At 38.0% G+C, this 27,602-nt stretch overlaps 1 protein-coding gene across 6 annotated transcripts in view; it reads left to right on the top strand.

Moving 5' to 3' along the window:
- Window positions 1-2,362: 2,362 nt before the first annotated feature.
- sh3pxd2aa (SH3 and PX domains 2Aa) overlaps window positions 2,363-27,602 on the top strand; it is a 204,157-nt gene continuing 178,917 nt past the window's right edge. For all 6 annotated transcript variants that reach the window (XM_007251360.4, XM_022674731.2, XM_007251361.4 and 3 more), the window contains exon 1: window positions 2,363-2,805. In XM_007251360.4, coding sequence (XP_007251422.3) covers window positions 2,734-2,805 — 72 coding nt within the window. In that variant the 5' untranslated portion in view covers window positions 2,363-2,733. The remainder of the gene's footprint in view (window positions 2,806-27,602) is intronic.

The raw sequence follows: 27,602 nt of genomic DNA, 5'->3' as shown, positions 1-27,602 counted from the left end.
TTAGATCGAAATTTGAATATCTTGACGGTTCACATTCAAAAATGCAAGTGACCTGAATCTGTGTGTAATGTGAATGAATCTGTCTCTGAAACATCTCACATGTGCACATTGATACATGTATAAACGTTGCCTTCTTCACCAACAACAAGAAACGCCATATTTATGCGGTGACTTGTAGCTTTACAAAGTAAAATGGATGCGTTAGCAGCTCATATGTGGAGCATCTTTTGCTGGAGTGGAGAGAAAACAGCTGGTCTGAAGTTCGAGGAGGTGAAAAAAGGCCAGGTGGTTTGCTTTTGCTGTTTTTGCAGCTATAGCTGCACAGCTGCACCAAGAGATGTGTGGGTATGAGAGAGCATGCATAAAAGCAAAAAGACGCATGAATTTCGATTTGACCATTCACATTAATGTCACATGACCATGGATCGGATATGTATCAAATTTTAGGACCACATATGAAAGTGATTCAAATCTAATTTGACAAAAAAGGGATTTGCATGTTCACACATGACGAAATCAGATCCACACAGAGCCACACTGAGAAAAAAAATGGTTCACACTGGCGTAGCCTTTGTTTTCGACAGTGAAATTGCTTGAAAATTGTTTCGGTGTTAGCAAACTGAATTTGTGTAACAGTTAGCTATCTATGTTAGCCAACACTAAAACACGGAAAACAGTATTATATATTAGTTATTTACTTTTCCTTAATTAAAACCATATTTTGGTGGCCAAATTAAATCACTGTATCAGAGATTAAAGGTACGTTAATGGAAACTGAGGTGATAAATCAGTTAAATTAATAGTTAGGAAAATTTTTGTTAGCTAGCTAAAAGAGTTAGCATTAAATACGCCGTTTTTTAATTATATAGGAGTGTGCCTGTGCGCGTGCGCAGCAACCGTCGGTCGTTAGGACGGATCGGAGCCGGTCGGAGGGGGACGATGTTGGTAGAAGCGGTACTGCAGCCAGAATCACCAAAACACCTCCAAACATCTCACTCTCAGGTTCCTCCTCAGCCGGAAAAGCCCGGCCCATTAGCGAGCTGGAGCCGCACAGAAACAGCCTTCTTCTTCAGATAGAGAAAGAGAGGGAGAGGGGGGGAAGAGAGAGAGAGTGAGTGTGTGTTTGTAAGTGAGAGAGAGAGAAAGAGAGAGAGAGAGAGAGTAAGTAAGAGCGTAAGAGCGTGTGTGTTTTCGTTCACTCCAAGCCTGCCTTCTTCTCTCGTCAAGCCCCCCACAACCGACCACCTCCAGGTCCAGCTTTGCCAACTGAGGCTTACCGTGCGTCCACACCGAAAGCGACGCGAGCGACAAAGCAGCCGGAAGTCATTCATTTTCAATGAGAGCGAGCGACACTGGGCGACAGGCAGCGACGCGGCGCGACGCGATGCGAAGCGGGCGGTTTGAGCGACGCGAGAGAGTTGACCAGAACTTAACTTTATGCAAATGAGCAGCGACGCGCGGCGGCGACTACCAATCAGAAACAGATTCTCATATGTCCGGCCTGAAATCGCTGCTCTGATTTTCAGTTCCTACTGAAGATTTATTCCGCCAGCAAAACGGAAAGAACAGAACTGAACTGAGCTGATCTGAGGTAAAATACTCCACTTCACCAGCGGCTACCCCAGTATAGTACTATCCTTACAGAATTACCTTATTTAATAGAAAACTATATATTAAACTGAGGAAATTATTTATAAATTAACAGAACGATTTATGACAACTAAGGGAATATTTTTTAAATTAACAGAACCTTTTATTGAAACAAAGGGAATTATTTATTAAAGTTAACATAATGATTTATTACAACTGAAGAAAGTAATTAATACATTTAACGTAACAATTTGTTCAAACTGAGGTATGGAATTTGAAACGATTTAGGTAAAATTGAGGGAATTATTCATTACATTTTACAGAAAGATTTATTCAAACTGAGGGAATTATTTATTAAATTAAGAGAAAGACTGTTTATTAAATCAAGAGGATGATTTAATATATTTAAGTAAACATATTAATTACAAGAATTTATTTTAGACATTAAGTTAACAATATTTGAAATTATGGACAAATTAAGAGAATGATTTACTACATTAAGGAAAATAATGTATTATATTTAAGTAAACCCATTTATTGTAATATGAAATAATTATGTTAAATAATTGTACTTAAAAATAGTTATAAAAGTTTTTAATGTTTAGGAACTGTGTAGAGAGGCTGAACCCTTGTTTCTGTATGTGCCGTATTTGGAAAACGCCCACCAGCGACAGCTCGTTCTGAGTGAGACACGCCCACAAGCGACTCATCGCCTGTTGGACAGGCGACACAGAGCGATTTTATCGCGTTCGGTGTGAACGTACAGTTAGGAGCTCAACTTGGATCTAACCTATTGTTTTCATCCAGCGGCGGCAGCAGCAGCACGAGCAGCGGCGGCGGCAGTGCTGCGGTTCAGCCCGGAGACAGCTGAGCAGCAGAACCGCGCTTTATCCAACTACATGGATTTCGTTACTACTATTATCCCCCCGTCGTTTTTGGCTTCGTACGAGCAGCGCAGCCGTTAAGCTGCTGGGTATCAGAGCACCCGGGGTGTCTTCATTTAGCTACACGACCTGGAGCGGAGAGACTCGCCCCCTTTCAAACAAACGGAGCGAAAACAAACCTCCAGACCCTTCTTCATTTATCCAGCGCTTACTGCCCCCGTCTCTCCGCTGCCCTGTCTCCGCCGCCTCCGCTTCAGCGATGCAGCTCCGCACCGTTTTGGACGTGAAAGTCGTGGACGTGGAGAAACGGAGGCACCCCTCCAAACACTACGTGAGTGGGCCTGTGATTAGAGCTGGATAGTTCTTAGTTAGCTAGTTAGCTTAGCTAGGTTAGGTAACTATAACGTTAGCTAGGTAACTAGGTAACTAGTTAGCTAACCTACCTGGACCCGTGGTTAAACCCTGCCTCTATCTCCGTTGTTGTTTTTTTTAATCATTATTTTATCTAGCTATAATATTTAATAGCTACAGGACACGGTTTCTGGTCTGAACACACACATACATACACATTGGGTCATACATAATAGTAATATTGGAGACTTTGCTAAGCTAACTAGCTAGTTAGTAGTTAACCTAAGCTAGCAAGCTATGGGTCTTCTGAGGGCTCTTCTGCATGTGACAGAAAAGCTGAGGGAGGGAGAAGAAAAAAAAGGCGATGACGTCATGCACGTTTTTAAAACCGGTTTTAAAACGCAAGTGTGAACGCGACCTAAAAAACACAAAACGTTCATGGCTCAATCTATGCAGCCTAATGAGGTTGAGAGGGGTGGACATTAGAGTAAAAACCACAGTGTTTCTAAACTTGACTTTTAAGATGCAGGATGTTTAGAAACGAATGCAATAAATATCCCTTAATATTCTTAATAAAAAACAAAACAAACAAAAAAAAAAATTATTTATACCAAACAGTGGCTTGACAGAAATATGTTTAAGCTCTTTAGCATATGCAAAGAAAAAAAATGATTTAGAAATGTTTAATTTGGTTTTGGCCAAAAAAATAATTTCATTTCTGTTTCAGTTATTTTTTTGGTGGCTACAGCGTTGTTCCAATGTTCTAAAATGTATAAGTTCTATTGTCTAATAATGAAACATAAACGGAATTTTGGAAAGTCGTCAGAGGTAATGTTATGTTTTTAATATATGGTTGTGAAAGCAACCTTTGGACAATGTTGTAGCAACCTTCTTAGAAAGTAGACAACATTGTGACACAATACTTTAAGACATCATGCAACATAAAGTGTCCAAGTTATGCATTTACTTTTTAATAATTTAGCTCTCATCTTGTAGTAAAACATGTAGGCAATCAATTATTGGAAGGAGGACTGTATTTATATTAACGATATACTCAAAAAACAATGTTGTGATATAATGTCATGCAACATAATTGTAAAATTGCACACAGCTAGGTTAGCCGTACATCTATCTCATCAAACATTCTAGTTGGTTTACTTTTAGTTCAATCCCAGTGTCAGCAAGTGCATATTTGACAGGCAGTTTTGTAGTAAGTGGACATATAGTACCTGGTCAGTAGGCTGTGTAACTGAGTGAAAGACACTGAAAAACACTTGTCTTTTAACAAGGTCTTCCTTGATGCCTGTCCGTCTGGCAGTTAACTGATGAGCTGAATCAGGCAGCGTTGGAGTGAAAGCTAGGAGATGATGTTGTAATAGAACTGTGAGGACCAGAAGTGATGACCCCTGCTGTAGTTGTTGACAACTCTGTCAAAATGTTCATTTCGACCCGTAGTGAGGTGTCCGGACACTTTGATTTTAGCTGATCTGACAAGATCCACGCTGGCTGTTGCCTTACATCCTTTTTTTTAGAATGTGAAACACTAACCTTAAATATTCATTGGTTTACAGCTGAAGTGATGAGACTCCAGTGAGAAGGAATGATCACCACCTGCTATGAAAAGTACGGTTCGGTGAATTTGCTTGAGTTAAATGTTTACACTACATCATTTCCACATATCAGACGAAAACAGAGCTGATGAGTTTGATCTTGCTTTGTTTTAAGTTTGGCAGTAATTGTGTTATCTTATATACACCTCTCCCACATAACATTCATTAAAAAAAAACACCTACCTAAACAAACAGCCCAGACTTTTTAATCATTGACTCCACAAGTCCTTTAAAGTAGATCCTTCGTCAAGTTCTGTAAGCTGAAAGGTGGACATCAATAAACCTTAAGCACCCATGATGACCATGTCATTGGTTTGCTAGTTGTTCTTTGTTTGATTGCTTTAATTAGGTTCAAATCACTGCAACACCTGCCATTTTGGAGATGATATAATCCAGTTGAAAGCTTGTACATTTTTTCAGATTCTTAAGCAGCTTACTGTTCACTTGCTGCCTAATGTTTTATATACTACCCCCTGACAGGTGACACTGTAGCGATAGATTAGTTGTTCACTTTTCCTATCAGTGGCTTTAATGTTATAGTTGAAACTGTATGAAATCTGTTAACTCTAGGAGCACACAAATGCTGGTGTAATTAGGGTTCAAGCACCGAAGGTGCGTAGAACCCTATTGTTTTTGTTAAGATTTTTCTTCTTATTATTATTATTATTCTTTTTCCTCTGAAAAAGCAGTTGTGCAGCCTAAACCGTAAGTCTTAGAGAAATTAAACTTGGTAGGTAGATGTAGGATCAGTGCATCTCAGTGGACAACAAAAATGGCACCAATTGGTCAAGTGGTGGCGCTATAAACAAGGAAATTCATTTTTCACAATTTTCTCAATAACTCAAAAACCATAAGACATACATTTAAAATTCTTTTTTTGCTGGATTCCTTGGGTTAATACCTACAACGTTCCAATTTGGACCATGCACTTCCGTCTATATAGATTTTTTGCTAATTTGCATAATATGCAAAACATACTTTTGCGAACTAGTCCTAGGAATTTTCATAAATCCTGGCATGTTTGGTATCAAAATACTCGTGAGAGCATGGCCTTCAATATTCGTCAAAAAATGTTGAAATTTGTAAACAATATGGCCGCCATATGCAAATTAGTCCTTCCGGATATATGCCCCATTCACTTCAATTGTTAAATTTGGAACACTGTTTCTCAGCAACCGTGCAACCTAGCAAGCTGAAACTTTGCATGCAGAATCATACAGCCTCTAAAGGATGTTCAAAGGGCAACTTAATCAATCAACATGGCTGAACACCATCAGCCTTCAGCAGACATTTTGGAAGGCTGAATGTTGCCCAATCTGGATGACACAGTTATGTTCAGGTGGAGACACTGTAGTGACCTGCAAAGTGCTGAAACATTCCAAAAAATCAAATATATGTCAATCATACTGTACTATTTTGACATCTAAATGTTTGTGCCATATTCAGTACAGTGGCTCTGACAAATTTGTCAATACAACAAAGTGCTTTGTTTATTCATAATTGCTAATTGTTTGAAAATAGCAATATTGATACTAGTCTCTGGATATTTGGCCTATCACCTCCATTTCAGACTTGTTGCACACTGCAGAGTCTCTAGGTTAAGATTCAATAAAAACATTTGTGAAAATTTCACATACAATACTCTCCAGGCATCAAGCAATCTGAGCGTCCTTGAAATTTCCAACCTAAATTGCTGTAACTCTGCAGTATTTGCTGTAATCTCACAATGTTAAAGACCTCTGTACAATATCACTCTGATGAAGCGCCATTTAATACAGAACTAGATTTAGAATAACTTTGTAATTACATGTCATGTCAGAACATGCACTCATTTGTGCCTCTGCTCAACATTAAGAACAGGTGAAAGACTTTTGATAATTTCTAAATGTGACAGAGTGTCTCCAATTTTGTTAGACCTTCTTACACATCACCATCCTATGCTCTAGTAGGCACCATTGTGCCAGTTGGTGCTTGATGAAGCGCCATTTAATTCAGAACTAGATTTAAAATAACTTTGTAATTACATGTCATGTCAGATGATGCACTCCTTCGTGTTAATTTAAACTTGTTTGGTCAAACATTTCAGCTTGTTTTGCAAAGGTTAAAAGGTCAATCTGAACACCACTTTGTGAAAATTCTGGTTGAAGCCACCTCATCAATACCATCAATAGACACCTTTTGACTAGTTCTAACTCACTTGATGAATATCCTACAAACTTTAATAGATGTGTATGTGAATTTAAGCACTGATCACGTTGAAAGGCCTCTGCTCAACATTAATAACAGGTGAAAAACTTGATAATCTCTAAATGTGACAGGGTATCTCCAATCATATTAGCCCTTTTTACACATCACCATTCTATGCTCTAGTAGGCACCATTGTGCCAGTTGGTGCTTGAACCCGATGATTGCCGCTTGCGGCTATATTTTGTTGTTGTATTTGATTGGAACTGGACACCATGTGCACTATTTAAAAAGTTCTTTAAAGGTTCTTCACTAAAGTAGATTTTTTTAAAGTAGGAATTTCTTCCAAATTTGTTTAATTTGAATGGTTTTACCACTGTTCATCTTTTTTCCCCCATTTAGATATTTATGGGCATATTTTTTTTTAGGAAAATTGCAATATCCATTGAAATAAATCTTGATAAAAGAAATATAACCAAAGCTGTTTTGTAGTAATTTTCTAGTAGTGCACCTTCATATTAATGATGTTTTTAGTGATATTGATCACAAATCGTATTTTGACATTTTTTTTTACATTTTGACTGTTTTATTATTTGTATTTGCGACCTTTGTTTTTCCACAGTCATATTGTTCAGTGTGTTGCACTCCGTTCACATGACGCAGATATGTGGGCTTTATGTCTGAAATCTGTTTTTATGCCTTAGTTCTGCAATTATATCAGTGTTTTCTAATTATCGGGCTTCTAAATAGAGCCATGACATCTCACAACTCTAAAACTGCCATTTGGATGCTTAAATAGTTTTCTTTGCTTGGTTAAAGAAGCCTTTGCATCAGTGGACGACATTTTGTAGACATATAGAACATTTTACATGGTTCCACCATATATCAAGTCAAAGAAACCGGCGTCATCACTGTTTTTCCTACATAATTTAGAGAAACTGCAATCAAACTACTCCAGGATCAGTTTAGAAACCAGCAGATTGCACTAGCACTGCTGTTGCTGGGCACTGTTTTTGCTCTATATATTCTCCTTCCTTTCTCTCTCTGGGGAGAGTAAGAGACTGTGAGAAGAATCTAGATGGGCTTATCCCTCAGCCTCACATGGACCTCTGCTGCTATCTGTAGGGAAGAAAGAGAGAGCGAGAGAGTGAGGCAGGCTCAGTCACTGTGATTGCGAAACAGCTGGAGATGCTTAAACTGTGAGAAGAAGAAGAAGAAGAAGAAGTGGAAGAGTAGGGGTTGTGAGAAAAAGAGGAAGGGCCTAGTTCATACTCACATCCTTTGTTTTATTCCCAAAGAAGCAATCTGCCTGGAGGAAAACCTACTTCCTGCCTTCTGCCCTTCCTTTTTTGGTATGTAGAGAAAAAAAATAACACTTTCAATGACTACTAAGAATTATTCAGTACCTTCATAACAAGGTTCAGTTGTTAGTAGAGCACCCGTTTGCTGTTTTGACCTGCTGCCAACGTGATGCATAGCCTGACACCAGCTTCTGGCAGGGTTCCTAAGGAATCTTAGCCAATTCCTCATGAACAGTGTGTTCACATTGACTAATACTCTTTGGTTTGCTTGCTCCAGATTCCTTCTTCAAATCACACAAAAAGAGGGGGGTTCAAATCAGGTAACTGTGATAGCCGCTCATGAATCATCCAGGACTTCTTCTAAAACCAAGTCTTGGAGGACTTTGAGGTATGATTAAAATAACTGTCCTGTCTGACAGTTTACTGATGCTCATCTTACCCTCCACATGATGCTGATCTCTAGTGCCAGAGAAGCAAAATCTAAACAGCAAAATTAAATAAATCTAAATCTTAACAGCAAACTGTCTCGAGGCATAAAAATGAATCATATTCAAAAAGAACACCCTTCCTAAGGTGAAATATGGCAGTGGCCAGCCTGCAACATCTGGGGGGTGAAATGGATTCAACCTAGCATCAGGAAATCTAATCTAATGCCTTCGTTGACCTTCCAACATGGCATTGAACCCAACTATACCTCAGTATGACTCCACCAAAACTTGATTTCTGGAAAAGTTCTATAAGATTCTGGAGTAGCTGTAAGATTCTGGAGTAGCTGTTAGCCACCTGATTTGAACTCCATTAAAAACTTTGGTGGCATTTGAAGAAGAAGGCTGCAGAATATAAACTCAAGAATTTTAGTGACCTGTAATGTTAGTGACTCTAAAAAGAACACCCTGCCTACAGAAGTATGTTGGTTGCTCAGTGATGCTCTGGGGCTGATTTGCTTCCTTTGGCACAGGAAACCTATAGTGGCTGGGGGTCAAGATGGATTCAAATGAACGCCAGGAAATCCTAGGAGGAAATGTCATGCCTTCTGTGAGGAAGCTGAAGCCTTGGCATTATTTGACCTTCCAACAGGACAAATATCCCAACCATGGCTTAGTATGACTCCACCAAGGCTTGATTTCAGAAGAAGTCCTGGAAGATTCTGGAGTAGCTGTTACATTTGTCTCAAACCCCATAGAAAATGTTTGATGGAATTTGAAGAAGGTGGTTGCAGAGCACAAACCCATGAATATTAGTGAATTTGAGGCCAATGTCTATGTGGAATGGCCTTGAATTCCTCAGGAATGTTCCCAGCAGCTGATGCCTGTCTTTTGCTTTTCACATTTGAAAAAGGTCATGACAGCAAAGGGGAGCTTTTTTTCAATAGATTGAGTAATTCAGAAGCTGCAGTAGAAATTAAAGGTGAAGGGTTTTTTTAAGCACTTGAATGAAGATGATAACTAAGGATGTGTTGGGTGGCATAGGATTAAGATATTTTTTCAGGGCAGTTTTATATGCAGTATGACAAAGGACATACTCATTCTGACTACGACTGTGGTCCCTGTTCATCACTGTTAGTAATGCATTCAAACTGTGATAGTTATAAAGAGAGGGAGTAGAGGAACGGAAAGGTTGACTGCGTCAGCTCTGCTGCCAGACAGGAAGCTCGCTCCTGCCGCACAGGATTTGCTTGGGAGTCCCATTAAATCAGTGCATTTTCGGCAGGGTTGCGCCGTGCATTACCAAGCACAAACACATACTCACAACAGGAGCTCTATGAATCAGACATCTAAATGGGTTTTCGCTGCTTATTAAAGCCTCCACTCGCCTCTGGAGGAGCTTTTTGAGGCTGCTCAGAGTCCTCAGCTGGACGTTGTGCGTTCTTGTTAAAAGAGCTCATAAAACGTCAGTCACAATAGCTAACGTCTTGACTTCGCCCTCTCAGGCGGTGCTCTATGTGTGTGGTGGAAAGCAGAGACTTTCCAAGCCTCGAGCTCCAACAGTGAGCAGCACGACTTTTGAGGGGTTTAAGTCACTGACTGTCCATTGTTTGGAAATTTTGCCTGGAGGGACGGGAAGCAAGACCTGTGTGTGTGAGAGAAAGAGAGAGAGAGAGAGAGAGAGAGAGAGAGAGAGAGAAGCTTGGTAATTACTCACCACTCTGACGTGAGTGTGTTACTCAGATCATTGTGCTCTGTTCTCAGAGCTCTCTCATTGTCTCTGCCCAGGCTCATCAGAGACCCTCATGTCTGAGAAGAGACAGAAAAAGAGACAAAGCTTACAGTTCTTTCCAGTTGTTCTGCTCTAGTTCTACACAAAGTCTCTATGGTTGTTTTCTGTTACTTTTCTTCTCTTTTTTATGGCCTATTAAAACTTTAGCACATCAACAACCAGCTTGAGCTCCAACAAACAACTGTGTAAAAAGATTATTAAGGTTGGCATCCATCCAACAGTAGGGCTGTGTATTGGCAAGAACCTATACAGAACCAATAAAGTGGTTACAATTCAATATATGAAGATGATGTGTTGCTAAATTTGAAATGAAATTATTAGGAAAGCTGTCATAGTATAAAACACCACCATCATATGCATAGAATTAGAGTCAAATGAAAGTTTACTTTTAATGCAATCAAAACAGTGAGATTCATCATTTGAAGAAGTACTTTGTGTTGATTAGCATGAGAAGGAAAAGCTACTCAAGTAAATACTTTTATTCTAAAATTTAATCTCTCATATAGTTCAGGAGGGCCAGTTAAATTAACGCTTCAAAATGACAGAAACAGCTAAAAAGGACTGATATTTATTGGGTAGAAGTGTAGTTTGTGGCATCTTTCCAACTTTTTTTTTAAATAAACATGCAGTCTGTGCTCATCTGTGGTTTTGAGCTGTATTACTTGCTGACTTGCTGATTTCTGACAGATTATTGGCAATTTATATAAGTGATCCCCAATCCTGGCCCAGTTTCCTGCACATTTTGGTGTTTTCCCTGGTTCTAGCTCACCTGCCTCAATTTGTTTAATGATTTTAACACATTAACAATCAGTAACTAAGTTAAGATAAACTCAGGCATGTTTCTACAAGTGTCATAGCAAAAGGATGATTCTTATTTAATATATTATTAGTCAAATGCAGTTTACAAATGGCTACACTACTGGAGCATGTGACTCCAGTACGTCCTGTAAGTGACTTGTTTAAGTGATTTGGATTTGTATCTGTTTTAAATGTGTATTGGTTGTGTTTAAACTTGCAGTTTTAATCTGGCTTGTCCTGGTTGAGATAAATGACATTTCTATTAGGTATTTCCACATATACAACAGCTTGACACTCCTCTCAAAGTCACCATTAATCAGAAATCTTAACGTTTCTTCATTTTGTACTGTACCTTGGAATATATTTACTGAAACACTACCAGGCCTGAGTGTTTACTCTTGATGGTAGGCGGAGGTGGTGGGAGGCGTTTCTGTGACATGGTTATTGGTCAATAATGTTTTTCCCCGCTAGCTGAAGCATGATGACATAATCATCAATCAGATGCTTTAAAATCATTACATTTTGATGGAACATTACAGGAAAACATTACTTTCAAGTAGTATAGCCAAATTGGATGATTGGTTTTCTGCGATGATTAAAATATAAATACCACTGCTCAGCAGCCAATACACATTAAAATCACAGAGGAACGTACAATAAAGCTGTTAATGTTGATTTCCTTTGTGGTGTTCGTCACATTAAACAGGAAGAAGGAATAGACACAACACCATACATCAGGCAGACCACAGGGTGGGTTTTCGACTGAGTTTGACATTATGATCATAGTTTCCCCAAAAACCTCTTTATACAATACGTACTGGGACACCCACACATTACACCTACAGGAGCTTTAATGACAACCCATTTTGAACCTATAGGCATTAATGTGGAGTCGGTCCTCCTTTTTGCTGCTTGTCTGGCATTAGTAAGTTTGTATTTTGTTGTTATTTGTTAACAACATTATTTAAATCCTCTGATTAAAACACTGCTACTAAGATTCACAGCAGACCATAAATTAGCCCTCCTGCCATTTGTAGAGGTTTTATGACCTTGTAATTCATGCTCCGACAAGTATTGTTCCTGCTACATGCTTTTCTTCATCGTCTGCTTTTCATTTCCCATCTCTTATGGCTCCTTTTCGTCCTCCCTCCTTCTGGCTCGTTGTCCACAAGACATGTTGTGCTGGTAAATTGCAGTTGCCTGTGGGCTTGAGTTTTTTTTTTGAGCTTGTCGGCTGGCAGTAGGGTGGCGGATGGAATTGCTTTGGGGGCAGGACGATTACATCATGTGGAAGCTATGATGCATGAGAATAGTGACATTTGGGGGGCAACGTGGGAAGTCCGTGCCACACAGCAGATGCCAGAAATATGGGCTTTGTTTGAATTAATCTGTACAGTTTAAAAGGCAGGATCCTATTTCATATTTCTGAATAAAAAAGTTTCAGTTAGTTTCATTTTCAAAACATGGAAATAGCTCACCAAAACCTATTTATATTTGACAATATTTGATTAAATTTTCCTCACTCATCTTATTTTATTTAACTGATTTGAGTTGTATATTATTTGTAGCGTTCTTTGAATTCAGCTTTGCTCTACGAAAGAGAGAGAGAGGGAGAGAGGCAGCACATTTTGTCTGATTTCTCTCTTGGTTAAATGACTGTAAATATGGCTTTATATTGAGTTTTATATCATGGTTTTGCTGTTTAAACTACACTTGATCCGACATTATTTATTACACCGATTTTTCTTTAACAAAACAGAGGCTATTCCGTGCACAATGCCGTGTGCGATGCCAAGCTCCACTATGCGTGCCTGCAGCTTAATAAAGGAATTAATATATTTTATTTTTTAATACATTTGCCCTGGTGATAAGAAATAAATGCTAATATATAGCTTTATATTTCTGTGTGTTTCAAGTTTAAGTTTTATATAATTGATGGGCAGAACCAGGCGCCAGGGTGACAACGTGCTTTTTTTTCCAGATATAAATAAAAATAAATAAAAGTGAATATCAGTTAAACAATAGCGAAGTGAAATAAAATAAATTTAATAAAAATAAATTTCTCTTTTAATTTTTTATTTTAAAAACTCCTGCATTTGAGTGAGAATAAGCATCTGTTAAAATTCTCAAACAGCAGAATGCCTATATCTGCTATATTAAGCTACAGCTATTAAGTCTGTGTACTGAACACAAATTTGAATCCTTATAAATGTCAGAAATAAATATAGTTAATACTGACTTATAGTTACTGTGCACATTTTTAAGTATATTATATTTTATAGTTGATAGTTTTTTATATATTACTTCTCTCGTCGTGTCTCTCCACAACCATGCATCAACCAATCAGACTTTTTTCTGAATTTCCCAGGAGCAAATCAGCTCTCTGAAGGCAGACACTAAAACATTTTAGGGCTAATTTAACAACACTTTCTCAGCTGTGTGATCATGGCGAGTGAACGCGAAACGGAGAAAAGGACATTTGAAGAGCCGCTGTCAGCTTATAAATCCGCTATTTGGGAACATTTTGAGTTTTCTGAACAAGGTAAAAACACAGTTTTTGACTAATGGTAAGAATAAGTGTTCCTTTTTTTTACAATAGATATTGTGATTTTAATTTATCTGTGCTTTTTTTCTATTTAGGGCCCGAGCACCGAAGGCGCAGGCGAAGCCTGCACCGGAGGTGCAAAGCCCTATTGTTTTTGGTCCGTTTATTATTATTATTATTATTATTATTATTCTGCCTCTTTGCGTCCATTTTTGAGGCATTTCCGATACTCGAAAACTCACGCATTTTGGCACAGACCTCAAGCTCGGCGAAAATTTTAAAGTTCCATAGAGGCTGGACTTTGGCGTTGTTCAGGAGCTCTATAGCGCCCCCAAACGTCGGCAGTGGCCGGGATGAAGTTTGTCCAACGTGCACCAACTTTGGTACGCTCATTGACCTCCTCATAAACAACAAGAATCACTAGGTTTTATTTGACTCCGCCCAACAGGAAGTCGGCCATTTTGACAGGAAGTTGCAAAATAAAAAGTTTCCCGCTGGGTTTCGGAGGGGTTAGGATGTTTGAAAACTCCTAAAATTTTACAGAGCTATTTGGCTTAGGCCATACTTTGACCGTAAGTTGGAATTTCGTAAATTCGTCTTTCATCAGCTCTCTAGCGCCACCTATTTTATATCATATTTATGAAAAGCTCTCAGCCTCTTGATAATTGGCAGATTCAATAAGTCTTTGAAATGATTTAGGAATATTTTGTCGTTTTTCTCATGTGTAGCTAGAGGACTCTACAGCGCCACCTATTTTGTTTAGGCCATTAAATTAGCTGTAGCTGTCTCAAAATTTCTCCAATATTCTCGATTTTTGGCAACAACATAGAAACTATCATCCCGCACATATTACCTATTGGCTTGTACTAGCTCTGCCCAACAGGAAGTCGGCCATTTTGAAATTTGTGGAATTTTTACACATTTTTCACAAACTCATTCAAACTCCTCCTAGAGTCTTTGTCATATTACCTCTAAATTTGGTGTGGATAGGCTCCAGACATACATGGTGATAAATTGCGAAGGAATAGTCGATAGCTGAAATGATGACGTAATGGCGGACAATTAATTTAATGGAGACGCAACACTAGACCAAAGTGAAACCATGACACGGTCATAAAACAGATGATTGAAAAATCATGAAACTTGGTAAAAACACAAGAGACATCATAAGACACGTTTTTAGTATTGGAATGATTGACTCCGCCCAACAGGAAGTTGGCCATTTTGAAATATGTGCATTTTACACACATTTTTTGCATACTTTGTCGAACTCCTCCTAGGGAATTTGTTGAATACACTTGATATTTGTCAGCAAAAAACTACTACCATCCGTGATGATAAATTGCGAAGGAATAGTCGATATCTTAAACGAGGACGAAATGGCGGACAGTTGAACTGCTTGAGATGCCCCATTAAAACAGGAAGTGAATACATTCTGGTGTTAGTAGGTGTTTGAGGAGGTTAAAAAGGTTGAAAACTCTCAAAAATTTACAGGTCTGCTTGAATTAAGCAGTACTTTCATCTGAAATTAAAATTTCTTGTATAAGTATTTCATTGGCTCTATAGCGCCACCTAGGTTTCAATGCATATTTGACATTATGGGAATGCTCAAAACCTCTTGAAAATTGACAGATTGCATAAGACCTAAAAACAATTTACAAATATTTTGACAATTTTTTCATGTATACCTAACAGACTCTACAGCGCCCCCTAATTCGTTTGTTTAATAAATTAGCTGTGGATGTGTCAAAATTTGTCTAATCTTCTCAAATTTTGGTAGGATCGTAGATAGTATGACCCCGCACATATTTGCAATTAGCTTGTATTAGCTCCGCCCAACAGGAAGTCGGCCATATTGGAATTTGTAATATTTTTACAAATTTTTCACAAACTAATTTAAACTGCTCCTAAAGTCTTTGTCAGATTACCTCTTATTTCGCTGTAAATGAACAACAGACATATTTGATGATAACTGCCAAAGGATTAGTTGATCGGTAAAACGGTGACCCAATGGCGAGCAATTGAGTCACTAGAGACGCAACACTAAACCAAAGTGAAACCATGACATGGTCAGAAAACAGATTATTGAAAATTCATGAAACTTGGCAAAAACACAAAAGACATCATTACACACATTTTCAGCATTGGTAGGACTGACTCCGCCCAACAGGAAGTCGGCCATTTTGAAATATCTGCATTTTACACACATTTTTTGTGTACATTGTCAAACTACTCCTAGCAAATTTGATGAATTCTCTTGGTATTTGGTAAAAATAAACATTGAACATATCTGATGATAAATTGTGAAGGAATAGTCGATATCTCAAACGAGGACGAAATGGCAGATGGTTGAATTTTTGAGATCCCACATCAAAACAGGAGGTGAAAACCTAGGTAATGCCAGGTGTTTTGAGGAGGTTATAACGGAGAAAAACTCACAAAATTTGACCGGCCTGCTTATCTAAGGCTGTTGTTTGATGTAGAATTAGAATTTCAAATACATGTATTTTAACAGCGCCATAGCGCCACCTGTATTTTAAATGGATATTTCACATGTTTAACAGGATAGAAAACTCTTGAAAATTGGCACACTCAATAAGATCTCAAAATTACTTTCACCGGTTTCTCGGTTTGGCCCGGTACGATTTGCGCTGTTGTGCGAGGGCCCTACGTCCCCCTGTGACAGGGGGACAACTCGTTAATATTGGCTCTGCAAAGAGCACCTTGTTGATATGAAATAGAAAGGTCTAAAAATGTACTGCATGTTGGAGCTAGATAATATTAATATGTCAAAACAAAACGGATACCATGGCCCAAGAACCGCGATACGAACCGAACCATGGCCACACTGTACCGTTGCATCCCTACCCGCCACAGTGTGAATCAGTTTTCCTATGAAGTGAATCTAAGAAATGGCCCTAGTGGTTGTTGCTACCTTGGTAGGTTCTGTATGTAGACCTTTTTATGGCCTCTATCAAATAACCATTTGCAAACTATTATCTTTATTAGTGTAGTGTAAAAGTTTCTGTGTAGGCCCGTGTGTACCTGATGCATAAGGAGTTAAACATATTGGCTGTAGGAAGTTAGAAGTTTTGGAAGGAGGAAGCCTGCGCTGAATCGACACATATTCGCCTCCGCTTCTCCAGGAAATGCTGTTTGCTCTGGCTTCACTTCCTGTGCCAGGAGTGCGTGTGCATGCATTTGTGTCCAGGAGGGAGGTGAAGGGGGCACCCAGAGGTCGTCCGTAAAGTGGAAATGACCACAAGAAAGGGAGGAGAGAGAATGTGTGTGTGTGTGTGTGTGTGTGTATGTGACAGAATTAGTGCAAAGCGTAAGACAAAGGGCCTCTTGGCTGCAGTATTCCCACACAAGTTTAAAGGGCTGTTCCATTTAAAATGACATCATCCTCTGACTTTTTCCCACCGTGTTCTTCACGCAGACTAATGTGATTCCCTTTCATCCTTTTCATCTCCTTCATCTAGATATCGTCAAATTAATGATTAGCAAGATAATGACTTCCTGCAGGAAGTCCCCTTCCCAGGATGCCATTAGCAATAGGCCTGTCTGCCGTAGAGGAGCTGAAAGCTAATACAGAAGATGGAGATTCTGCTACATTCTGCTGCCTCAGCATTGTCAGTTCTAGTACAGGAGAATTCACAGCTGTTTGAAATCTATTTCAGGATTAATCAGGCACTGTGCTGCTGAGGTGGACAATATTCCTTTTTTGAAATTGCAGATTAGGATGCACAATAATATCAGAGTGAGATTATTGTGAAAAAGAATTACAGCAGTTTGAATTCTATATCAGGACAAATAAGGCACAGTGCTGCAGATGTAGACAATTTTCTTTTTTCAAAACTGCGGATTGGTGACACAATATATTCTCTAAGAATAATTGTAGGCAGATAATTGCTTTAAAACTGTGCACACAATGGGCAGATGTTTAGGTTTACTTGATATTTAGAATGATATTCAGTACTGGTTATTTGCATCATTGCAAATTAAATCAGTTGTTCATACAGAGCTTCTGCACATGTGTAATTTACGGCGTTTTCACACCAGCACTGTTTGGTCCGGTTAAAACAAACTCTGGTCCATTTGTAACTTTAGTGTTATTGGCTCTCCAAACCATCACTGATCATCAGTAAATTTTGCATTTCATTCGGAAATCAAAGGACCAGTGTCTGAAGGAAGAGTGGAGAGAAACATAGTTCAAGCTGCTTGAGGTCTAGTGTGAAGTTTCCACAATCAGTGATGGTTTGGAGAAACATGTCATCTGCTGGTGTTGGTCCACTGTGTTATATCAAGTCTAAAGTCAGTGCAGTGTTTTCCTGGAAAATCTTACAACACTTTATGCTTTCCTCTGCTGACAACTTTTATGGAAATGCATATTTCATTTTCCAGCAGGACTTTGGGCACACTGCCCAAACAGTGGGCCAAAAGTTCCAAAATGTGGCACATTGTAGGCAGCTATTCTGCATGTCCAAATAGCTGTCTATATAAAATGTACATTTTAGGACATACTCACACTTCATCCATCAGGTTTCAGACAAACAGCAGTTTCACAGTAGCGTGAAAAAGTATTTGCCCACTTACAGATTTTTTTATTTTGCATTTTTGTCATAATTACATTTTTCAGTTTAATATAGAAAAATATAATTATCACAAAAAAGCAAAAACAAAAGAAATATGTAGGGGGGGCAAATACTTATTCACACCACTGTAGATCCTGGAAGAAAAAAATGAAAGACTAAATAGCCTAAGTCTCAACTCTTGTACATTTTGTACATGTGCCGTTGTGATTGGACACAAAAAAATACTTTAAAGTCAAAGCTAAGCTATGTATGTTCATGTGGTAAAGTTTGTTACGCATACTTTAAAAAATATATGTTTTTGGCCATGTTATAGATCTTTAATAGTGCATGTTTTTTGTGTTATTTGAGCTTCAGCATGCTATTACTGCACTAGTTTCAGTCTGATTCAGGGTCAGGGACCATGTTACAATAAAAAAAGGCAAAACGCAGTGTTATTATATAGTTATAGTGATGCTTATGCTTCTGGACACAACATGAGTGGTGATTCTAGAAGCCCCAGCAGATAATCTTACTATATTTGCAGAAATAATAAACATTTTTTTCCTTATAGTAATATTTAGATGAACTCTATCTCAGATGTGAATTCAAACTCAGTTTATCTGGTCACCACAAAAAGTTTCCACATGGCTATCCAAATAAAAAGATTATCTTACCCTGTAACAATGTGATTACATTATAAAACAAACGAAGAAAGAAAATAAATAAACTGTTTTAACAAAAATATGTGTATTCTTGAATCTGTTTATCTATAATAACTCTTGGAAAAGTCAGCAGTTGATTTTATCCACCCTTGGGGAGGGATCGTCTGCTCTTCACATGGCAGATCTCCACTCATCCTATAATAGTTTGATGGATGAGGTTTTGTGGGCATGGAAACATTATGGTGGAAAGTATAGAAGCAGGGTAGTCTTTTATATAAGAGTCTTTAAATAGACCTCTTTAGGCGGGGTTCAGAGCTTTTAGTGGTAAGGCCTGCTGGTTTCATGCCCCACCAGAATCTGCTAAAGTGCTTCTCAACTCATTTCTTAAGACAAGTCTGAAGGTAGAAGGACTGCTCTCGAGTGTAAGTTTCACTTTGCTCTCCTGTTTTTCAGAACGAGATTTACTTTTTACTTTAGAATCAGAAATGTTGTATGCTAGAGGTTGAGGAAAGGTCAGAAGGTTTCTTTAGTATAGGCAAGTTTTGTATTGAACCATGACAACTTCACAATAGTTATTTGACTGCTTAAATGGTTCATTGGTTGGTTAAATGGTTCTTTTTCTGGTAAAATTGTTCTTTGACTAGTTAATTGATTCCTTGACAGCATTTAACATTTTTTTGGCTGGTAAAATATTATTTTACTGGTTAAGTTGTTATTTGCCTGCTTAAATGATTTTTCGAGACTGGTTTAACCTTTTCTTTGCTTGTAAATGATTCTTTGACTGGTTTGTCATTTTTTGGCTGGTAAAGGATTCTTTGATTGGTTACATGATTCTCTGGCTGGTAAAATTGTTTTTTGACTGGTTAAAAGATTCTTTGACTTGTTTAACATTTATTTGGTTGGTAAATGATTCTTCGACTGGGTAATTTGTTTTTTGGCTAGTTAAATTATTTTTTTACTGGTTTAACATTTTTTTTGGCTGATAAATGATTCTTTGACTGGTTTGACATTTTTTGGCTAGTAAATGATCCTTTGACTGGCTTAATGTTTAGTTAGTTTAACAGTTCTGGCTGGATCAATTGTTCTGTTCCTGGATAAATTATTCTTTGTATGATTAAATTATTCTTTCACTGGTTTTGTGGTTGTATGATTGACTGGTTTAATGGTAATTTGGCTAGTTAAATAGTACTTTAACTTGCCAAAGGTTTCTTTGATTAGGTACATAATTCTTTGACTAATTGTTACAGTTTTTGGCTGGTTAAATAATTATTTGACTGGTGTACAGGTTTTTTGACCAGATAAATGATTATTTTTCCAGTTTAATGTTTCTTGTCTTGTATAACATTTTTTTTTTGCTTGGATAAATTGATTTTTTGTTTGGGTAAATGGTTTGATGGCTGTTTAAATGATGCTTCCATTGGTTAAATGGTTCTTTGGCTGATTTAAATGTTTTTTATATTGGTTAAAGGATTATTTGGTTGGTTAGTTTGTTCTTTGGCTTGATAAATTATTCTTGACTGGTTAAATTGTCTGTTGGCTGATTAAATAATTATTTCACTGGCTTAATAGCCCATTGGCAATTAAGTAGTTCTTTAGCTGCTAAAATGATTCATAGGCTGTTTGAATGATTCTTTGACTGGTTCCATAGCTTTTTGACTGGTTAAATGGTTCTTTGACTGATTTAAGATAGGAGAGAGATTAGGTAATCCTTTATTAGTCCCATAGTGGGGGAAAGTGGTTCTTCAACAGCTTAAATGGTTCTTTGATTAGTTAAAAAGATAAACTCTGATCGATTAATCTTTCAGAAGCGCTTTTGTATAGAACCAAGATGCTGTAAATGAGTTCTTACTTTTTACCACAGTAAGTAAACATGGACAGTTCCTGTGTTCTGGGATCACACAGTAGCCTGGCTTATCAGTGCTTGATCCATTGATTCAAACACCACTAGTAAAATACTCCTTGTGCCCCATATTCCTGGCTTTAGTGTCCCAGAAATGCTTTGCGTGTATAAGACTTGTCTCCTGTGTCTGCTCCTAACTGAAAACAGGACACTTCTCAACAAGGATTTTTTCCTTTGATCCGGGGCTTTGGAGAGATTTGCTCGTGGGAAGCGAATGCGTAAAATGCAGAATATCAGCCGTTCCCAAGTGTTTTGTTGCGTTAAGTATCTTCTCTGATAATCCGAGAAAGCACACACTTGTGCTATTGTTATGCTTTTTTTCAGAAATTGCTTAAACTAGGAAGACTTTTTTTTATTCACACACTTTGTTTCTTTTTATCCTTTGTGGGAAAAAAAAATCACCACCACTTAATTTGATTGTTTCTTTTTCTATTGATGATTGGTAAAAGCAGGTTTGAACTAAATTATAGTTTAGAAACAGATGGTGACTGCATATGGTCTGTCCTCCAGTTGACACTGTTTGTAAGATAATGAAAACTAAAGAAAATTTCTTGTGGTGGGGAAAATTAAGCAGTTTTTGGGGTAAATAATGGAAAATTCTGTAAATGGAAATTATATTGACTTTATAAAACTTCCTAGTCCTAAACTCAAAGGTTAGTGCTTCTTGGGAGTGATGGGAAAGTCCTGGAAAAGTCCCTATTTAAGCTAATCCAATATGGTTTTGGCAGACTTTAATGATAATCTTAGAGTACACACAGTTTATTTTCTATCATACTGTTTATTATGGCAGATTAGGCATTAATTGTGCAATAATTTCATGCCATGTCTAATTTTTTTTGTGAATCAAGAATCCTGTATCATGATACACATCATAAAATATATCATTTGGTAAAAATTTATTCATTACAACAGTGAAATTTTCATCAATTTCTATGTAATTTTCTCTCAGTTTTGTCTGTTCTGTATCAGTAGAATTACAAATAACTTTTTTTTTTTTTTTTAATATTTGGACATGATTTAGACATGAACTATATTGTCAAATCATTGTATTCCGGTTCCAATCACTTCCATGGCCACAGGTGAGAAAACCAAGCACCTAGGCATGCAGACAGCATCTACAAACAAAAGTTGGGTTGCTGTCGGGAGCTCAGTAAACTCCAGCATGGTATCGTGATATCGTGTAAGTCCAGTTGTTAAATTTCCTCACTACTAAATATTCCACAGTCAACTGTCAGTGATATTATAACAAAGTGGATTCGACTTTGTCAACATTAAAAGACTACAGTCACTACAGACCTCCAAACTTAGAGAGCTCCATGGAATGAAACACCATAAAACGCAAGGCAGGAGAGCCGATACGTTTGGCAATATAGTGTATTTTGTGAAAATAATGCGCTCCCATACTAGAAGCGAATCGCTCTGTCCACTTTTATTCAAATTCAGTTGCCTATGGTTCTAGCAGGGGTCTATTACCATGTTCTAGCCAAGTCTCCAGCACTGAGAAAATGAGAACCTTGTTATTTGTTACCCTCCAGAAGTAAGAAGCCAGTTAGTCAGCTGCTCCGGATGCTTCCTTGCTGGAAACTCTTCCTGCTGCGTTGTGTGGCCGCGGGTTGTTTTGCCCAGGATGGTGATGAGGAGGGGAAGATGGCATTTCTGGAGGGAGTGTCATTTCTCATGCAGTCAAAACTCTACAGATTTTTCTTTCGCATGGGGAATAATTCAATATGCTGCCAAACAGATTCAGTGTAGACACTAGAGGGTAGACGCTTACCTGTTTAGGTCAAGTTATTGTCGATTTATTAAATACTTCAATCAAATTGTGTAATTTGAAGCATGATTAAATTGTTAGATATGTTATTAATATTTTCTAACATTGAAAAATGAATATTGAACAGCTTTCTTTGAGATTAACTAATGAACAGATTAAAATGAGAAGGTTGTGTTTTATAGATTACTTCTACCCTGTTTCACATTGGCAGACGACAATTCTCTCACATTGACCCAAGAATGTCTCTTGTGGATGTGTTAAGAGGCTGCTTATATTGACATGGCCAGTTTGCATGCTGACTAATCTAGCTACAGTAGCTACTTATCGAGCACCTAATCTACCACATACATCAACAGCATCCTTTGATTTTATCCATGCTTTGTTTTTTCATTGAATTGTCCCTGTAAATGTGCAGAGATTAATCATATACAACATAAAAAAAGAAACTTTATAAGCCTACCTTCAGTGTTCAGATACAGAAGATTTTTTTTTTGCCCAAATGTTGATCTTTGATGTCTCAGGAGACATTTTAGAGATCTTTATCACTTTGTCACAGATGTTTATACAACAATTGCTTAGGAGAAATAGCATTAGACAAACATAAAACATAAGATACTTCTGAGGTTAAACGGTTAAAAATTGACAATGGGAAGATCTGATGGTGGCATGCCAAACCTGGGTATTAAGCCACAACCTTGTAGTAACTAACCACTGAGCCACCACTAACCCAACTGCTGATCCACCATTGCCATTGAGATCTATACTAAACCTCAAGAGGAGACATGTGGAGTTACTGAGCTCTGTATCTCAGGAGACACATCTCAGGAGAGTTTCCTTTTTTTCTTTCCATCTGATCTTAATGTTGTCTAGGAGTCTAGGACTTGTCTAGTTATTAAGGAGATCTCGTTTTTTTTTTGTTTTTTTTTCTGTGAGGAACCAACACTGTTGAGAAAATAAATTAAATGCTGGTGTCTACCATTGATCAGAAATAGTTCTTGGACTAGTAGACGTAACCCCTGTCCAGACAGAATTAAGACAAGACAAGAAAATAAGCGTTTAAATTTAGAACACTGTTGTGCAGTTTTGTTTACAGGCAGGTCCAGACTCTGCAGTTTGTGTCTCGCAGAGTTAGTCTGTCACATGTTGGAAGTGTTGGGACTAACCACTCCATCTGTGGAGTGTGTGAGTGTTCAAGTCCGTGTGTGATCCGTGACTCTGACCTGGCCTGGGGTTATTTTCGACTGTCCTGTTGGAAGGTTTGACACCCTGCTTACTGTGGCTTTGTGATCATAACGCAGGTTTCCGTAGCCTGTTTCTACTTTTGTTTTGTTGGTAAGGTGCAGCAGATGGTTGTAAGGTTGAGAGCTGTTTATGAAGTGCTTGAAGTCATTAGTTTTAAGAGCTTAAAGCTCAAATATTTAATTGAACTGAAGTGTAGCTAAATGGTCTTGGTAAACTGCAGTAAACCTTACTGAATGTCTCTACTCTTGGAGTAATTTGTTTATTTTCATGTTCCCTCTATAAGTTACACTGCTTTTTTTTTAAAGCTGCTTTTGTCTTGTACAGATTTTTACCTTATTGTCAAGCCTATAAAAAAAAAAAAAAATCAAAATTAATGTACAAACAGTTCAAACACATACCTAGCACCACACCTAAAGAAAGTAATTGGATTAAAATAACTGAATTGAATTCAGTTTAAGGTTCTAAGGTAAAAAAACAAACACAAAAAACAACATTGTCAAGTCTACCATATTTTTTGCACTAAAATCTTTTAATTTTCCCCAAATTCACCAGTGTGCCTTATGTATGAATTCTACCAGTCAGGTTGTAAGGAGCAGTAAAGCCACTTTGCTAAAGTACAGAGTTACTAAGGAGTTTTAATGAGGTTTCTCCAGCTGTGAGGCTGGAGCAGTGTTGAAATTTGCCGCTAACTGCAGTGCTAGCTCTTTCGCCATTCATAGGTGAGTATATCGGACTGTAGCCCGCGTGTTTACCATGTTAAAACAAACTACACAGGACCAAACACTAGCTGATATCGCCCTGGCTTACCAGAACACTCAGAGTTCCTCAGTGTAGCGCTGTTGGTTGGCATTAACTAGTGCTAAGCACTGCTAACCTCAGCTAATTGTGGCTAGCGCTGCTGCTAACCGCACTGCTGCTAATATTGGAAATCTGAGCTTACTGTAAATAAACGGAAGCCCTTTACTCACCTAAACAAACAGTTTTTAGGAGTTTGAAATTTTATTAAGGTTCTGTGGTAAAATATTCAATTTTAATTACATTTGATTAAATGGTTCTATATATTTATTTTAATTTGATACAATTTTACCTCAGTGAGAAATACACAGCAGTCATTTATTTATTTTTATTAGTGTTTTTCTTTCTGAGGTAAAATAACAGCAATTTCTTAACTTAATAAATGCAATTTAAGAGTCAATATTTGAGGTAAATATTTTCTCAGGATCTTAATCTAAAATCAATACAGTTTTATTTAAATCCAATTACAGTGTTTGTGGGGTGCTAAGTATGTGTTGAAGCAGTTCACATTAGACAAGTAGAATAGATTTGCTTTGTTCTTAGCACTGATGTTAGCTAGCTGAAGAGATTATTGTATGGGTCTGCTAGGGTTCGGATTTAACCTAGCATTCTCTTGCTTCGTTAGTTTTCCTGCTACTATTTTTATTTTATTTCTTTTTATTTTTTATTTTTTATTTAACCAGACAAGTCATTAAGAACACTTGGCAGCCTGGCAGACTAGTATACTTCAGTAATTTGTGCTACTTTCAAACATACAGTGCTTATCTCTTTATTTTCCTGTCCTATTCCCCATACAGATAACAATTAAAACCACGCACACACACACCTTTTTTTAGGATGACGGTGGGGGTTGTTCCTTGATTTGCGCTCTGTGCTGAGTTAGTGTGATAAGCAAGTGTCTGTGTAAATAGCCATACACACACACACACACACACACACACACACACACACCTTCGCTGGCTAGTTTACATTGCTGCAACAGTAGACATTAGCCATGTAGCATAGCGTTGCATGTTTTTAACATTGCAAAAATTGTATTATACAACTTTTTAGCTAGTGCTGCGCTTCTCTTGGTTTCTATCTGCCATCTAGGTAAAGAGATTCTTGCATTTTATCACTTGTTTCAAATGATAGAGTTTTCTATGTTTAATTTCATGACATTATATAAAATTCTTTTGCAATATATGTAGCAGAAACACTCCTTGAGTGTGTGTACTTTGTGTGAGATAAAAGGCTAGAAAGAATGGAGGGCTGTGTATTTGAAGTCTGAAGGTAGCACACACTGCTGCACTAAAACAAAACATGATTGCATACTTTATATAAAGCTCCTCCTCAACCTGACTGCCCCCATCCCTACTTCAACACTTAATTTCAGTGTAAAATAAACCTCCTTCTCCCCTCAGTGGCTGACAGGGCCATCCTCATGGAAACCAGAGGGGAAAACAGCATCACTTAAACGCTGAAAATATCCGCTGCAACCCAGCGGCCTCGCCGAGCAGAAATAGAACAGCGAGGCTGGACACTGTTCAGAGAGTGGAGCTAAAATTTGATCCAGGGCGGCTGCCTAAGATATACTGTACAGTGGATTACACCCAGCGCTTGAAGCTGCAGTCTGGAAAACTTCTTAAGAACTTAGCAAAGTCTTTGTAGACAAATTAGTTTGCTGGCGTCTGTGTTCAAAACAAGACTGGGCGCTTATTTCCAGTCATGCAAGAACATTCTTCCATTTGTTTGTATGGGGAGAGACCAAAATACTGGAATTACCATATGAGAAACATATTTTAAATCACTGATAAACCATTATGAGGAGTTTATAGCATTCGACTCAACAATGCATATGCGCACATCCCCACAGTGAGGGTGAACATAACCAGCAAGCTGATTGCTTGTTTTTGCTGAGGCGCAGGACTTTATCTTTAAACGGGTGCCATAAATAGTGTTACAAGGAGTCCCATTCATACAGTTAATGAGATTAATAAGATTTCTTGATTTAAGCTTGGTAGAGGAGAGAAGAGAGAGTGAATTATTAGCTTATGTTAAGTTAGGCTTCGTTCACATTACCAGCCTGAAGTGACTCAAATCAGATTTTTGCTCAATCTGATTCAATCTGGCTCAGATCTGAATTTTTATGGCTGTGTGAACGTGCCAAATCCGATTTTTTTTTTATCAGATTTGAGTCACTTTCATATGTGGTTCTAAATTAGATACGTATATAATCCATGGACATGCTACATAAATGTGAACAGTCAAATCAGAATTGAATGCTACTTTCTGCATTTACGCATGCGCTGCCTGCTTCTCTCTCGTACCCACACATCTCTTGGTGCAGCTGTAACTGCGAAAACAGCAAAAGCAAACCGCCTGACCTTTTTTTACCTCCTCAACCTGAACATGAACTTCGAACCAGCTGTTTGCTGTTTCTTCACTCCAGGAAAAGATGCTCCACATATGAGCTGCTAACAAACGCATCCATTTCACCTTTATAAAGCTACGATTCATCTCTCAAATATGACGTTTTGTGCTGTTGGTGAAGAAGGCGACGTTTATACACGTATCAATGTGAGCATGTGAGGCGTTTCAGGGACAGCTTCGTTCACATTACACAAAGATACAGGTCACTTACATTTGTGAATGTGAACCGTCAAGATAGCCAAATCTGAGCAAAAAATCTGATTTGACAATGTGGCTTTTAATGTTAACAAAACCTTAGATAAGTTTTACAACTCGAAGGGTTATTTTTTTTTCTCGCAGTCACATATTGGTGTAGAACGTTTACAAACCTGCTTGGGTCTGTTTTTTTGGGCTACAGAACTATTCAGTGGGACGAGTCTGGTTGCCAGTGTGCTAATGCTGTAGTAGTGATGATGTTCTCCAGTTTGCATTTCGTTAGTATGTTATTTTGCAAGTTGCGGAAATGAGACTGGAGCTAATGACGAGACACCATGCACTGCTGGGCTAATGCAGGCTAACGCCAAACACAACAGTGCTGCCTTAGTATGCATTTGGCTCTGCAGTGGAAACGCAGCCAGTGACTGTTTTAGTTTGTCGTGGGGGGGTTGTTCCTAGTTTTGCATTCCTGGGCTTGGTGAGTGTGATAAGCTGGTATCTGTTTGAATACCCCCCCTCAGATACACACACACACACAGTGAAGAGGTATGAACAGTATGTGGGATTAACA

This window comes from Astyanax mexicanus, chromosome 21 (genome assembly GCF_023375975.1).
Source record: "Astyanax mexicanus isolate ESR-SI-001 chromosome 21, AstMex3_surface, whole genome shotgun sequence".
NCBI lineage: Eukaryota > Metazoa > Chordata > Actinopteri > Characiformes > Acestrorhamphidae > Astyanax > Astyanax mexicanus.
The sequence above is the reverse complement of the archived record's forward strand: the minus strand, read 5'-3'. Positions and strand labels throughout refer to the sequence as shown.